At 36.0% G+C, this 12,944-nt stretch overlaps 1 protein-coding gene and 1 long non-coding RNA gene across 5 annotated transcripts in view; one reads left to right on the top strand and one right to left on the bottom strand.

Annotated features, from left to right (window-relative positions):
- The window catches only part of NUP133 (nucleoporin 133), a 42,690-nt gene extending 31,457 nt beyond the window's left edge, over window positions 1–11,233 (top strand). For all 4 annotated transcript variants that reach the window (XM_075043299.1, XM_075043298.1, XM_075043297.1 and 1 more), the window contains 6 exons: window positions 1,148–1,283; window positions 3,127–3,245; window positions 4,750–4,830; window positions 6,730–6,794; window positions 9,185–9,273; window positions 10,345–11,233. In XM_075043299.1, the coding sequence (XP_074899400.1) occupies window positions 1,148–1,283; window positions 3,127–3,245; window positions 4,750–4,830; window positions 6,730–6,794; window positions 9,185–9,273; window positions 10,345–10,481 (627 nt within the window). In that variant the 3' untranslated portion in view covers window positions 10,482–11,233. The remainder of the gene's footprint in view (window positions 1–1,147; window positions 1,284–3,126; window positions 3,246–4,749; window positions 4,831–6,729; window positions 6,795–9,184; window positions 9,274–10,344) is intronic.
- On the bottom strand, window positions 1,129–11,366 carry LOC142038171 (uncharacterized). Its single transcript, XR_012652535.1, has 3 exons — window positions 11,227–11,366; window positions 6,702–7,490; window positions 1,129–1,264 (listed from the first exon to the last, which is right to left on the bottom strand). It is a non-coding gene; the product is annotated as an uncharacterized LOC142038171 (long non-coding RNA).
- Between the last annotated feature and the right edge of the window lie 1,578 nt (window positions 11,367–12,944).

Genomic DNA, 12,944 nt, shown 5'->3' with positions numbered 1-12,944 from the left:
TGATGGAATTGTGGGGGTTTACAGTGAATATCAATAACATTATCAGATTATCCAGTGATGGAAAAACTGAAACTTTTATTTCAAGAGTTACTATTTAAAGCAAAGGAATTTGGAGATATCACAAAAGTAAAAAAGGTATTGATTACTTTAATACTTACTTGCATAGTTTAAAAGTGTTGGGTTTTTTTTAATAGCAGATGTGCATGTGGATAGATTAACGTGACATTGTTTTTAAACTTGATCCTTTGTTGCCTTGTAGGCTGTCCAGTTATTCTTTCCCCACTTCCAGCTGGTCAGTCTTTCCTTCCTTCTGCAAGACTTATGAATGTATTTCACTTTAGCAAATCAACTATTTCTAAACAAAAATGGCTTCTTTCAGTCCATGTGCACATTTATTAAGTATGCAGAGCAGGGAAACGTGTACCCTATTGCAAATTATAGGTTGATAATACCGTATGCCCCTTAAAAAAAAACATCACCAAAACACAAACCAAAACAAAAACCAACAAGAACAAAAAAACCCACCCTGAGAATATTGTAATATTCTATTTGTGTCAACTGAGATTTTCTCTGTTATAGCAAAGCACTATGAAGAGGGGGCAAGGACTCTAAAATATACAAGTAATTCAGTCTGGATAGTTTATTTCTGAGTAAGTGCTCAGAAACTTTCTGTTCCTTTGATAGACAAACAAATTCTTACCTATATGTTTGGTTACTGCAGCAGTTATACATACAATTCTGTTTTTTCAAATTCCTGAATTAACAAGTAAATCAAACTGCATGCACAACTGTTCTGTCAAAGCATATTTGCCTGGCTTTTATGGCAAAGCCACCTTGTCTTGAATATCTTGAATAAGATCCCAGAGGTACAATATGCAAAGTTGCAGTTTTTCCTTGATCATAAGATAGTTTGTCCTGATTAGTAATGGAAAGATTTTTTTTATATAATTGGAGTAAAGATCTGTGTCTCTTCCTGAAGAGTGTAATGCAAAGTTGTAATGAGCAAGTTGTACGACTTTTAAAAATAAGGGTTATAGTATTACAAATGATAAATAGCTGTGAGACTGCAGTTCAGATTAAATCCTTATCTGTTAACCTTCTGATGTTAACTTATAAAACTGATTTCTAATATCTTTATAAATTTCAGGCTCACAGAACGTTGCAGACTTTAGCAAATATGGAGACCCGATATTTTGCAAAGAAGAAAACGCTACTTGGCTTGAGCAAATTGGCTGCACTGGCATCTGACTTCTCAGAAGACATACTGCAAGAGAAAATAGAAGGTAAGAAATAAAAACAGAGCAAATGAAGAATAATAACTTCATTAGTCTATTGAATTAGTATCACGTTAATTTTGCAGATTCTTAATTTATTAGGTTGAGGGCTCTAAGTTAATGTGGTAAGGATAAATGGGCAGATGATTTTGCTCATTGCAGGAACGATAAGGAAGATGGTGTGAGGCAGTAACCTCAGTGTTCACTTTCACCTGTGAGTTAGGACTATGAGCATGGGAAATTTGTACCTTTTCACTTCTAATAACGTGCAAAATATTGGCATACATAACAAGCTGCACAGTATTTTGAGATGTCATAGACATAGACAGTTCTGAAGTGGCTGAAACTTGTAAACCATTCTCACTGAATGTGTTTTCATGAAGCTGCATTTTATGTTTCAGGTGCAAGGTAAAAATGATTTAATTTCATAAAGTCTGTTTATTGAATGGCTCTCAATTCTGAATTCTTCTCAAGTCCTGAGACTCTTAGGCTGTAGAAGGAACTCCAGTAACTGTGCTGTATTGTAATAATATACCTGCAAATATATACATTTGTGATCAAGAAGTGCTTTCTCAGCATCTTGCTCTGTATCGAGAAAGGTTACAGTGACAGCGTTTCATTATGCTCTAACTGAAAGGATGTTAACGGGTAAAGTAGGAATACCTATTTTGCTTCTTTACCAAATGCAATGGGTCCACTGCTCTGCCATTCCTATCACTTTGGAAAATACCCTTTTCCCAATACTGTTTGTGCAGCACGTGGTTCTGTGAGTTTGTGAAAAAGCAGTTCTACACTAATAGTTAAGCTGGTTCTGGCCACCAGGGGGTAGCTTTGAAATACTACTCAAGGTTACTACTCAAGCTTACTTATATTTGTCTGCGAGTTTATCCGTGTATGTTATGTACGATTCTTAAAAGAAATCCTGTTGAAAAAGCCCAGGGATAATTATGATAACTAAGTAGCCTTTACAAATTATTTTTAGTTTGTAATAATAATATGTTATCTGCCTTTTAAATTATAAAACGTTGCATAAAATCTTAAATTTTCCATTTGTTTTTCTCACCACTGTGGAAAAAAAAAAGCCTATGCCGATGTGAAGAATCTCATCTTTAAATAAGAAAACTGTAGAAAAATGAGGAAATCAAAGCTTTATTTCAGTAGACTAATGTACTCTCAAAATTTGGTCTGGACTTTGCTACACGTTTCTATATTGACACATGACACAGCTTTTAAAACTATGCTCTTTGTTTATCAGTTTCCTATTGATAAAGAAAGAACAATTATTTCTACCACATTTTGCTTATCCATTTAAACAGATAAAGTGCTCCTTAGAATTATTTTCCCCTTTCTACCATGCAATGGAACTGGGTGGGCAGGGCAGGGTTCACATAGTGTGGCTGAAATTATTCCTTTTTGATTGTTTCAGCCTAATAAGTTTCTAACCCTGAAGCAGATCATACTGAAAAATAAAACAATCAAAAATGGAATAATTCATGAGATGGAGCAGGTCCATGGCACAGGTCTTCAGCCAAAAGGTAGCTCCTAAAATTGCAAGCAACTTACTTTGCTGCATAGTGCAACAGCCTCCCTCCAATCCCTCCATTTTGTGGTTTTGAGAAAAAAAGAAGAGTTATCAGTCTGCATTATGCAGGGAACCTGAGTGGAAAGTAAGAACTAGTTCACCAGGATGGTAATACTGAAGTGTAAGTATTTCTGTGCTTCAGGAACATAGATGAGTGTCCGAATAGAATGCTTCATAATAAACACTTGTAGACCTGAATAATATTGTGACTTGACAGTTACTACTCTGCCATAATAACATGAAACATTCATTTCCTTAAATGACTACAAGAAATATCAGAACAGGAACGCTTTCTGTTACATCAGGAGACACTTCCTGAACAATTACTGGCAGAAAAACAGTTGAACCTCAATGATATGCCAGTGTTGTCTGCATCTCAGCTCATTGATGTAAGTATCTCGTGTTTTCTTCATTACACAGGTAAAGTTCCAGTATGTTTTCTGCCTCTGTGTGATAAAATAAATGAGAAGATCACAGCTGTCTTTATCCCTTATATGACTTGCTAAGCACCTTAATATCTGATATATGATGAATTGGTTTATCTTTGCTTAGTTTCTACCAGCACCAAACTTCAGAATGCTGCTTTTCATTCAAATTTCTTCCTGTTGAATGTGTGCTTTAGAGTGCTGCTAGGAGAAAAAGCAAATCAGTGCTAGAAGTTGATTTACTGGTCTCAGATTCAAAAACTGGCTTAGACAATTTCTACCTTCTGTTACATTCTCAGTAGGGCAGAACTTGGAAGGTAGATGGACCAAAGAATTCCACCTTAGTGGAGAAAGGATGCTGCTATCTAGAAAAAGAAAGGGCTAGAAGCAGGAAGAGGCTTTTGGTCACCTATTGCAAAGAGGCACCCAAAGCCTCTCTACTTTTTTTTCCTTTTTCAAAAACAAAAAAAACCCCAACCCATACCAAAACAAAAACATGAACTGTTCCAGTACTGGGATCACTAACAGCGTTGAGTCCTTTTCTGCACCCCTTTCTGGTGGTAGCCAGTAACCAGTAGCCTTACTGTTTCTGCCTTGTTGGCAGCATATTTTTACCATCCAGTGATGCATACAAAAGATATTCAATGAGTAACAAGAATACATTTTAAGACAAATCAGTTCCTGTCTGGTTGTCAGTTTTGCAACTCCTTACTTTTCTGTAATCTTGTGGAAAATCAAAAGCTGATAGTGTGCTTGTTTACATTCTCCGCAATTTCTTAGAATAACGCTCATAGCAGATTCTGAAATCATTACCTGTATCTTTAAGTGAGGCTATTTGTGGGATTAGGGAAGAGTAGGAAGTGTCACTCATGACTTGGCAAGCACTGGCACCATGACAGTTTTCCTTCTGAATTGTCTCTATTGTCAAACAAATGTTCATGCTTGCTACTTGAAATGCGAGAATGAAACTTGGAAAGTGTAAATAAAAAGAGCATTAATGTTAATTTTCCTTTGAAGTACTAATTTAGAAGTGGGAGGCGGGAGGGGATGAAATATTGATAGCAAACTCATCTGTTTTTAAAAGGTGAAAGGCAGTACGTGTGCTTAAGCATTGCTTTGAGCTTAATTACCGAAATAATTCAGAGATCTTATTTGTGGAGCTGAGCTCTGGCTACAATAGTCCAGGAATGTTACAGCCTTAAATGGCATTTAAATTTGAAACCTAGCAGCCTTATATCCAATATCATTTGTCCACAGACCATTGTCATGTAGGTGGAATGCTGCTCTAAAACCTTAAGTATATTCCTTACTATAAAAATACTTGCAGTTGAATCAAGACATATTTTCATGAGAAGGTCATGTAAGTGGAAAATACATGGTGGTCTTCCCACAATGAGTTGTCCATGATATCAGTTACATTAGTTTGTAGGCTAAAAATAATTTTCTACGTTAATCTCTCGTATCATAGATGTACATATGTGATGAGAACAGAAGGGCCAATGAGTATGACTTCAAGAAAGCACTTGATCTGCTGGAATATATTGATGAGGTAGGAAAAGTTTTTGAAGGATTTCTAACCCAGACACTTACTTTTTTACTTATTATTATTTAAGCTAGGATGATGCATCTGTAGTTAGTTAACATATTAGCTTAGTGTACGGTAATTAAAAAAACTCCTGATGTGGTTTTTTTTCAGTTTGTTTTTAAGTCACTGGAGACTTACTGCCAAATGTGGTTTAGATAATTTAAGAAAAATGACGCTCCTCATCTTTACTTCCCATTTATAGTCTATGGTTTCTTTTTTAGAGCCTTGCTTCCCTACAGGGGGGGGGAAGCAACAAACAGGACAAAGATCATCTGTTTTCAGTAGTTTAGTTCTTGTATCTTTCCTATTGGCAGATTCTCCTATTGTCATGAGATAAGGTGGGATAGTCACCAGTTTTTTAATATGTAAATAGCATTGAACCACAGATTTGCTGTCTGCTTTCTCACTGCATCTCATTCTATGAGCTAGTATCTTGTCAGGAGTAACTTTCACTAAGCATGAATAAATCAACTTCTGCGGAGCATCAAACCTAAATTAGCAACAGTCTTTGCTAAAAAGCTAAAGTTGTATTATTTTAGCAGAAGTATTCCTTATCAATTGAAAATGAGAGCTCTTTTCTGATTATCCCAATTCCTCTTAGTCTGGGTAGGGCTTCAAGTTAAAATCCTCTCTGTAGTATTGCTTTGCGAACACCATTGTGCCGTTTTGTTGGTCTTCACTAACTTTGGTTTGATAACTACAAATAACTTTATAATTAAATTGTTTTTAAAATGTAAATTGATTTTAAATTGGTTTTAATTGCATTTCTTTTACCAAACTTTCTTTTGAATAACATTACTGTTATTAACTAGTATTTTTTTTTGCTTTATGTATGAATATGTTTACTTGTCCTGTGTTTAGTACTATATTATATTTTGTGTACTGAGGAGAGTATTACTACTTAGAGTAGCATGTTACTCTGAGTTAGTTCTCTTTAGTTTAAAAAGAAAATTCAATGCTTTTTTTTCCTAACTTCCACCTTAATTTGTACAACATAAATAGTCCAAATAATAATATTTTGCAGTAAAATAAACTTGAGTGAACTCATTTGGTTGTCTCTTTTAAATTCATTTCCTCTTAAATTTTGTCAACACAATTCATGAACAGAGACAACTATATTTTTTTTTACATCTAAATAAAAGAAATGTCACTCTAAAAACATGAGATTTCAAAATTACTTTTTGCTCAGATATTTGAGTCTCTAACAACTTGTGTAGAACCATTCAGCACAAATTAGAGATGGTGGTTTAGAGTCTAAAAACTAGCTGTTCCCTAGTTTTCCCTGCTTTTCTCTTGCAAAAGCATAGCATAAAGTTGAGACCCATCCTCTTGCTTCCAGGCTTCTAAATTCAAGTGTTCATGGTTTCTGTTATCTCTTATGAGGGGAATTTAAAGTAGATGTGATGCTTTGGGACACTGAGAGGTAGAAAAAATATAGGGTCTTTTTTCTGACATATTTTTAAAAGGGCTCTCACACCAATTATCTCAAAGTTTCTGTGCAATGAAGGGACTGCCCTTTCCAAGACAAATATGTATTTTTGAAGACATTTACTAATATATTCATAAAACATACATCCTAATGTGGACACTAATGCATGCCAGTTAGCTTGGCCATGCTGAAAAAAGAGCCTTGACTTCGTGTGGTGATGTAGAAAGTCTGAGCCATGTTTTCAAATGGAAGTGAACAGTCTTTGGTGTTTCAACAGTCTGATCAGGTCATCTGTTAAAATAGCATGTGTTAAAAACAATGTTCAGTAATTGAAGGATCTAATTCATTGGTATAATCTGTGTGACGGAGTGATTATTTCTTTAAAAAAAAATAATTTTTAACTTACCTGTCTCTTCTCCTTTTATGAATTGAAGGAAGAGGAAGTGGATGTAAATGATCTGAAACTTAAAATTCTCTGTAAGGCTCTCCAAAGAGATGGGTAAGTCCAATATAAATATAAATTACTGGGAGTATTTGTGACATAGCTTTTCCAGAATTACATATTAGTATACTATTCTCTAGCTCACAGAAAAGATTGAATTTCATAGTATAAGGTTAGTAAAGTATAAAGTGTGTGATCTGAATGTGTCTTTTTATTTGTGAAGTGAAACCTCAACAAAAAAAAAACCCTGTAGTACTTTGTTCGCTTAGCTCACTGGCAACCTACTATGCATTCTCAGCACCTGAGACAGAAGTGTAGCCATGCAGCTTTCATTCTTGAACCCTTCGCTAAGGTAAAAAGAATGACCAGTGCCGAAACTTTTTTTTTTTTCCTTTGAAGCATCTCAAGGTAGAAGCTTTTGAAGAGCAACATGTGCAGAGGTCACTCCTGCAAATTTTTATTTCACTAATTTTTGGCCATTGAACCACACTGACAAGTTCATGACCTCTTTGAGTTAAAGCTGCATTCCTGACTGTAAGCGATCAAAGCCTTAAATACTGCTTAAGAGAGCCACTCTTAGGGATGTTCAACACCAAATACAGGCTGAATTCAGTTGGTCAGAAGAATCGTCTCATCAAGCAGTGCTACTGTTCTCTCCTAGGTTAAATAACTCAAATGGCATTTCCTCCCTGCCCTTTCTAATTTTCAGAAGTTATCCAGCTTTTGTAACTCCCATCCATGTTCCAAGAGGACCTAAGGAAGAAAAGATGAGGAGAGAATAGATTCCAAATAGACTGTGCCATTTGTGATTAAAATGCAAATAAGCAGCATTTGGATTCACATTTATGCATAGGATAGATTCCAAAGGACGGTGGTCTGTAGAAAATAAATTCCTAGTTGCATGACTAAGTTATTGTCACATATGACATAAATAATATGCAGAAACAGGTTCACACTATTCCAAGTGTTTCCTTCCCTTCTTATTATTTTCAAGTCAGAAGAATCCAGAAACTCCTACATGGCACCAGTCCAATAATTAGTTTATGTCCTGTCTACCATGGGCCAAGAATAGAGTTTTGGACATAATATTTAAACCATTCAAATCATATATAATGCTGGCAAGATTGTGGCCACTCCACTAGCTAACCAGATGCAATTTGAATAGAACTTTGCACTGAATGGTGTTTAGAAAACTTGATGTCCCAGTTGAGTTTCCAGTCCAGCAAGGCTCGAAGGCTTACAAAGTGGTTGATCGTAGTGTTAACTTTCATCTGCGTGCAAAAGTAAGCATTTGACATGTTACAGTACCTACTTTTAAGGATGGCATCTGGTTTCTAGATTAACAGCTACAAATGGTGGTAAAGTTCTTGGGTAGAATGGAGAGCCTTGCTGAGTGTGCTCCTGGCGTTCTGGTAGGGCCATCACTGTTCTCCTCTGTGCCTAAGAGTGATTTGTTTCCTTAAAGCCCCCCACCCCTTCCCTCATATTCTTCCCAGTAGAGTTAAAGATGAAATTCTAGAAGTTTAGGCATCCAAGTGTCATCCAGGGTAAAACTGTGGTTTCAGTGAAGTACAGAGGATTTGTCAGTAATGGCTTCTGGGAGCCAGGTCCAGATCTGTTGCAAGCATGTCCCGTTGGCCCAAGGAAGTTCGTGTTGGTTTAGGGAGTGATACGAGAACTGGCAGTTTGACATATGGAACCAGGAAATTCTAACAGCTGAAAGGTTAGAACCACAACAACAGAAGTTATGTTGATGTTGACTTAAAACTACTACATATAAAGCTCTGCAAGGATGAAAAATTGTCCTTTAAGATAATCTTTCTCTTAGAAAAATCTGTTTGGGATTTTTTTATCACAGATGGGACTTGCATTCATTAGTCTTCACCTTCACAAATGAGACAAACTGTATTTAGTTTGTGTCTCTGTGTGCTGTTACAGGCCTGCACCTTATATTTTACACTTTTTTTTCTCCTTCTTCCTTTTCTCAGTGTTTGCTTTTTTGTTTGTGGGGAGGTTTTTTTCACATATGTTAGCAAATTGCTGCTCTTGGTTTATTCTACCAGAAAATAAATCTATACGTGCATCATCTCAATTGTAAAATATAATTACTGACAATAGTAATTCTTATCTTGATGGATAACATTTTTTTATTTTATTGAAGAAATGTTTTCTTTTACAGTTTAGAAGATGGGAAGCATTTCTATTGTCTTCTTAACTAGACTATGTTATAGTAGTGCAATTGTATTGCAGTTTTACTCCTGGAATAATTAACACAAGATAGAAAAAAACTTCTTGCTTTGAGCTGTAGCCAAGCACATTACACTTATGTGTGAACATGTATTAGTCACCTTTGGTAATTTATCAAATTTCCTGTGTGTTTTTTCTTGTTAGTTTTCATTTGATTTCATCTGTGCAATTCTTTCAACAAATTATTCTTTGACTTGCAGATGGTCCAGTTCAGATGGTAAAGATGATCCAATTGAAGCATCTAAAGATAGTATATTTGTGAAAATACTACAAAAACTATTGAAAGAAGGTAAAGTGTGCTTAAATATAATTGAACTTCTTGAAATTGTTCGGTTGTTTCAAAAGCTGCTTAAGATGAACACTACTATATAAAAGTAGCATTAATAAATTCTCAGAGTAATAAAAACTTCCATATATATCTTCCACTAGACAATTACAATCATATAGAGCTAATTCTGTCTCTGTAAAATATTGAGGGGATGAGAGAGGAGCAGATTTCTTGGTTATAATCTTAGTACCCTCAAATTATTTGCTCAGTAGGGCAGCTGTCAGATTTTTAGAAGTTCCTTACTGTACAGTAAAGTATGTCTTCTGGAGTTAAATACATATCTTCTGTAAAACAAGGGATTACTAACTATTTATCTGTCATTCAGAAGATCTTAATCTATTTTAGCTTAAATGTTTTTTTGTTTTTGTTTTCCCTCCCTAAAAACAAAAAAAATAATGAACACCCCCCCACGCACACACCCCACCCCCCAAGTTAAAGCTGATGATGGGAAGTTATTGCCATGGAAGTTATAGCTGGGGAGGGGAGAGAAGCAATTTAGAGTCAAAATCTGTTTTAAATATTACTGCATATGAACTTTTTCCAGAACAAAGAAAGCTGCATGTCGAAAATACAAAAGTGAAGTTCTTCAGAACAGTCATAGTTTTGTGTGTTCAATCCTGTCAATTTCTTTCCTTTTGTAAGATTTTCACACCCCAGACTGAAGTGTTGCAACTGATGATATAAATATTTATTATATGACTGATCTGTTGATCTTTCTTTTCTTATTTATTTATTTATTTTGGTGACATGTTATGTGAAGACTTGGATTTTAGGTTTAAGGATTTTAGGTTTAATAAGTTCACTGAGAAGCTGTGTTTGGGTAGGAAATTTTTATTTTGTTTTTATCTTGGTTTTACAGGCTACTTAAGCTTTATTGTATTTCTTGACATGTATAATAGAATTAGATCTTCTCAACTCCAAAAGAGTAATTAAACTATGAGGCAGGCACCAGTGTTTACTTAAAAATGATCTTAGCTGCTAACGCAAAGTACTTTTTTTATAAGTGCTGTAATAAAATGTTTTGTGTTGTAGGAGTTCAGTTAAGTGAGTATTTACCAGAGGTGAAGGACTTCCTACAAGCGAACGAACTTGGCAGCTTGAAATACAGTGCCTACTTCGAATTTGTGTTAAAGGCAAACTATGAACTCTATGTTCAGGGACAAGCATGATTCTCGCTATTTTTTAAAATATTTTTTCTAAAGAACTGTTAAATTTTTGTATACTTTTTTACGTTCCGTTAGGGGTTTTGCTAAAACTTTGTAATAAAATCTATATGAGTAATATACTTGGTCTTGAATTTATAGACATTGACACTTTAGTCAGGGGAGGCAGAGGTGTGTTTTCAGGCAAAAGAAAAATAAAGTTTTCATTTTCTGTGCCTTTCATAAACTTGCTGTTTTGTTTTATGTCTTCATTAGTATGAGTGCTGCTTGAGACTCAAAGATACACAGACACACAGGGTGAAATGTGGGACCCACTGCAGAAGGTGGAATTTTTTGCTCTCACTTCACTGGCGCTGTGATTTCAATTCAGAGAACATACTGAAAACATGAATGGTGGGTGACTGTGTAGCTTACTGAAGAAACAAATGATTACTCTATAAGATAACTCTAGTCCCTCTTTGTACAACACTTTTTGCTGTAGAAAATAGGTAATTTCAATTTTGCGTGAAAGATTACTGCCACAAAAGGCATACCTGGCTTGCATACCTGGTCATGCAGCTTGTCTGTGACAGAAAGGAATAAAGCACAGTTCTCATTCAAAGCCCTCTGGTCCAGTAAATATACCTTTCTTTCATTTTATGTCTGTAAGATTAAACTTTTTCAAAACATTTTAACATTGTATCTACTTAATTTTCATTTAAGTTATATCCAGATTTCTAGAACACATATAAAAATGAGATTAACAGCTCACCATGCAGTCATTCACAGCAACTGCTTGAACCTAGAAAGCAGTTATGAAAGTGTAGGAGTCCAGCACGATCTTCCTTACTCGATGACTTGTTCTGCTAGTTGATGCTGCTAACTTTTTTTTTTTAGCCCACTGCCCCATTTAGTTATCTCTGACATAGGAATAAAAAAAAAAAAAAATCCATTTAAGTTTTCACTTTTCATTACTCTGATTGGCAGCAGATTTTAATCTTTAAATAAAAGTTACTTCAATCTGACATGTTGCACCTTTCTTCTGCAAGTAGCTTGACAGCCAGAGAGTGAATGCAGAGCAACTTGCATGCCCTTATGTTTTACTTGTCTGGCTCGATGCCTGCTGCAACAACTTGATCCAACAGCTGAGAAGGTCAGAAGTTAAATTGGTTGAAGAGAATCCAGTTTCTAGTTTTAAAAGCACAGCTCCCTTTCCGTGGCTTCCCCTCCTCCCTGTACTAATACAGTAAGCTGGGCTGTGAGTCTGAACATGTTTGGAAGAATAGATTTATCTAGAGAGGTTCTAACTAATATGGGAAAGAAATGCACTAGCAGTCATCTTCTAAGATTGTTCTAAGAAGCCAACTTTGCTCTTCTGCAGCCTTGCATGGCTGAGAGAAAGAAGTGCAGGTATAACTCCCAGCTGCGGCTTCAAAGGAGTGGGTCGTTTAAAGCCTTAGAAGAATGCCATGTGCTTGCTTAAATGTCACTTTAACAGTGGTTTCACATTATTGATAAACTTAAACATTTTGGGAGAAAGGGAATAATCTAACGAATGATTGCCACCCCTTGCCGAAATATGTTTTACCCAGACTTTTACTAGACTCCTGAATTTTGCTTGAAGAGGAATCTCTCTAATTGACTGTCCACAGTAAAACACTTTGGGGATTATCTCATCTCTTCCTAGACTGTCGAGCAGCTGTATTCTGTCAGGAGAGGCAGGGTGAGTCCCGGAAAGCTTGCTCCAGGAGCAGGCGTTTCTGTTCCTCCTTAGCTGTCCATCTGTTTCAAAGTGCCTGGCTTCTCTGCTGGGATGGGTTTATTCCGGTTGGTATAAAAGCACTCCGCAGGTTCTCAGGATCAGCCGTGTAGGCTTCGCAACTCATGTTTTATTCTGTTACTGGGTTGGGAGGCATTTGGCATTTGTACAACGGCTTTCCATCCGACTATTGCCAAAACAGAAGGCTACAAGCAATGAGTTTACTTAAATAAAACCTCATTAAAATAACTTCCGTGTCTAAACTGAAGTTTAATGTTCTTGTATTAAGAATGTTGAGCCACTTCACTGTTCTCTTGGGAAGCATGCAGAGGCTGGGATTTGGGGCTATTCCGCCTCTCCGTCCGCCGTTTCATTATGTAATAAGCTGTTCTGGTGCAGAACTCCTGTCTCAGATTACTGGACGGGGAGGATGCCTTCATTTACCACTACATATGGTGGCATGTCATGCCACATCTCTAGGTTGTTTCCAAGTGTAACGTAAACAAATAAACTTGGGACAAAAAGATTTGGGGTTTTGGTTAAAATGGCTTAAGGAGTATGGATAGCTCCTTTTGAATAAGGAAGTATACGCTGTTTCTTAAATAGTTGTTTTCTCAATAATAGAAAACACACACGGTACGGGATGTCTGCGCTTCTATCCTCCGTTGTTGCCAGAGTAGCAGGAAAGCTTATCAGTTGTCATTTGTCATCAATTTCGGAAGCTATGGGTT

This window comes from Buteo buteo, chromosome 12, assembly GCF_964188355.1.
Source record: "Buteo buteo chromosome 12, bButBut1.hap1.1, whole genome shotgun sequence".
NCBI lineage: Eukaryota > Metazoa > Chordata > Aves > Accipitriformes > Accipitridae > Buteo > Buteo buteo.
Note: the sequence above shows the minus strand (reverse complement) of the source record. Positions and strands in the feature narration are given on the sequence as shown.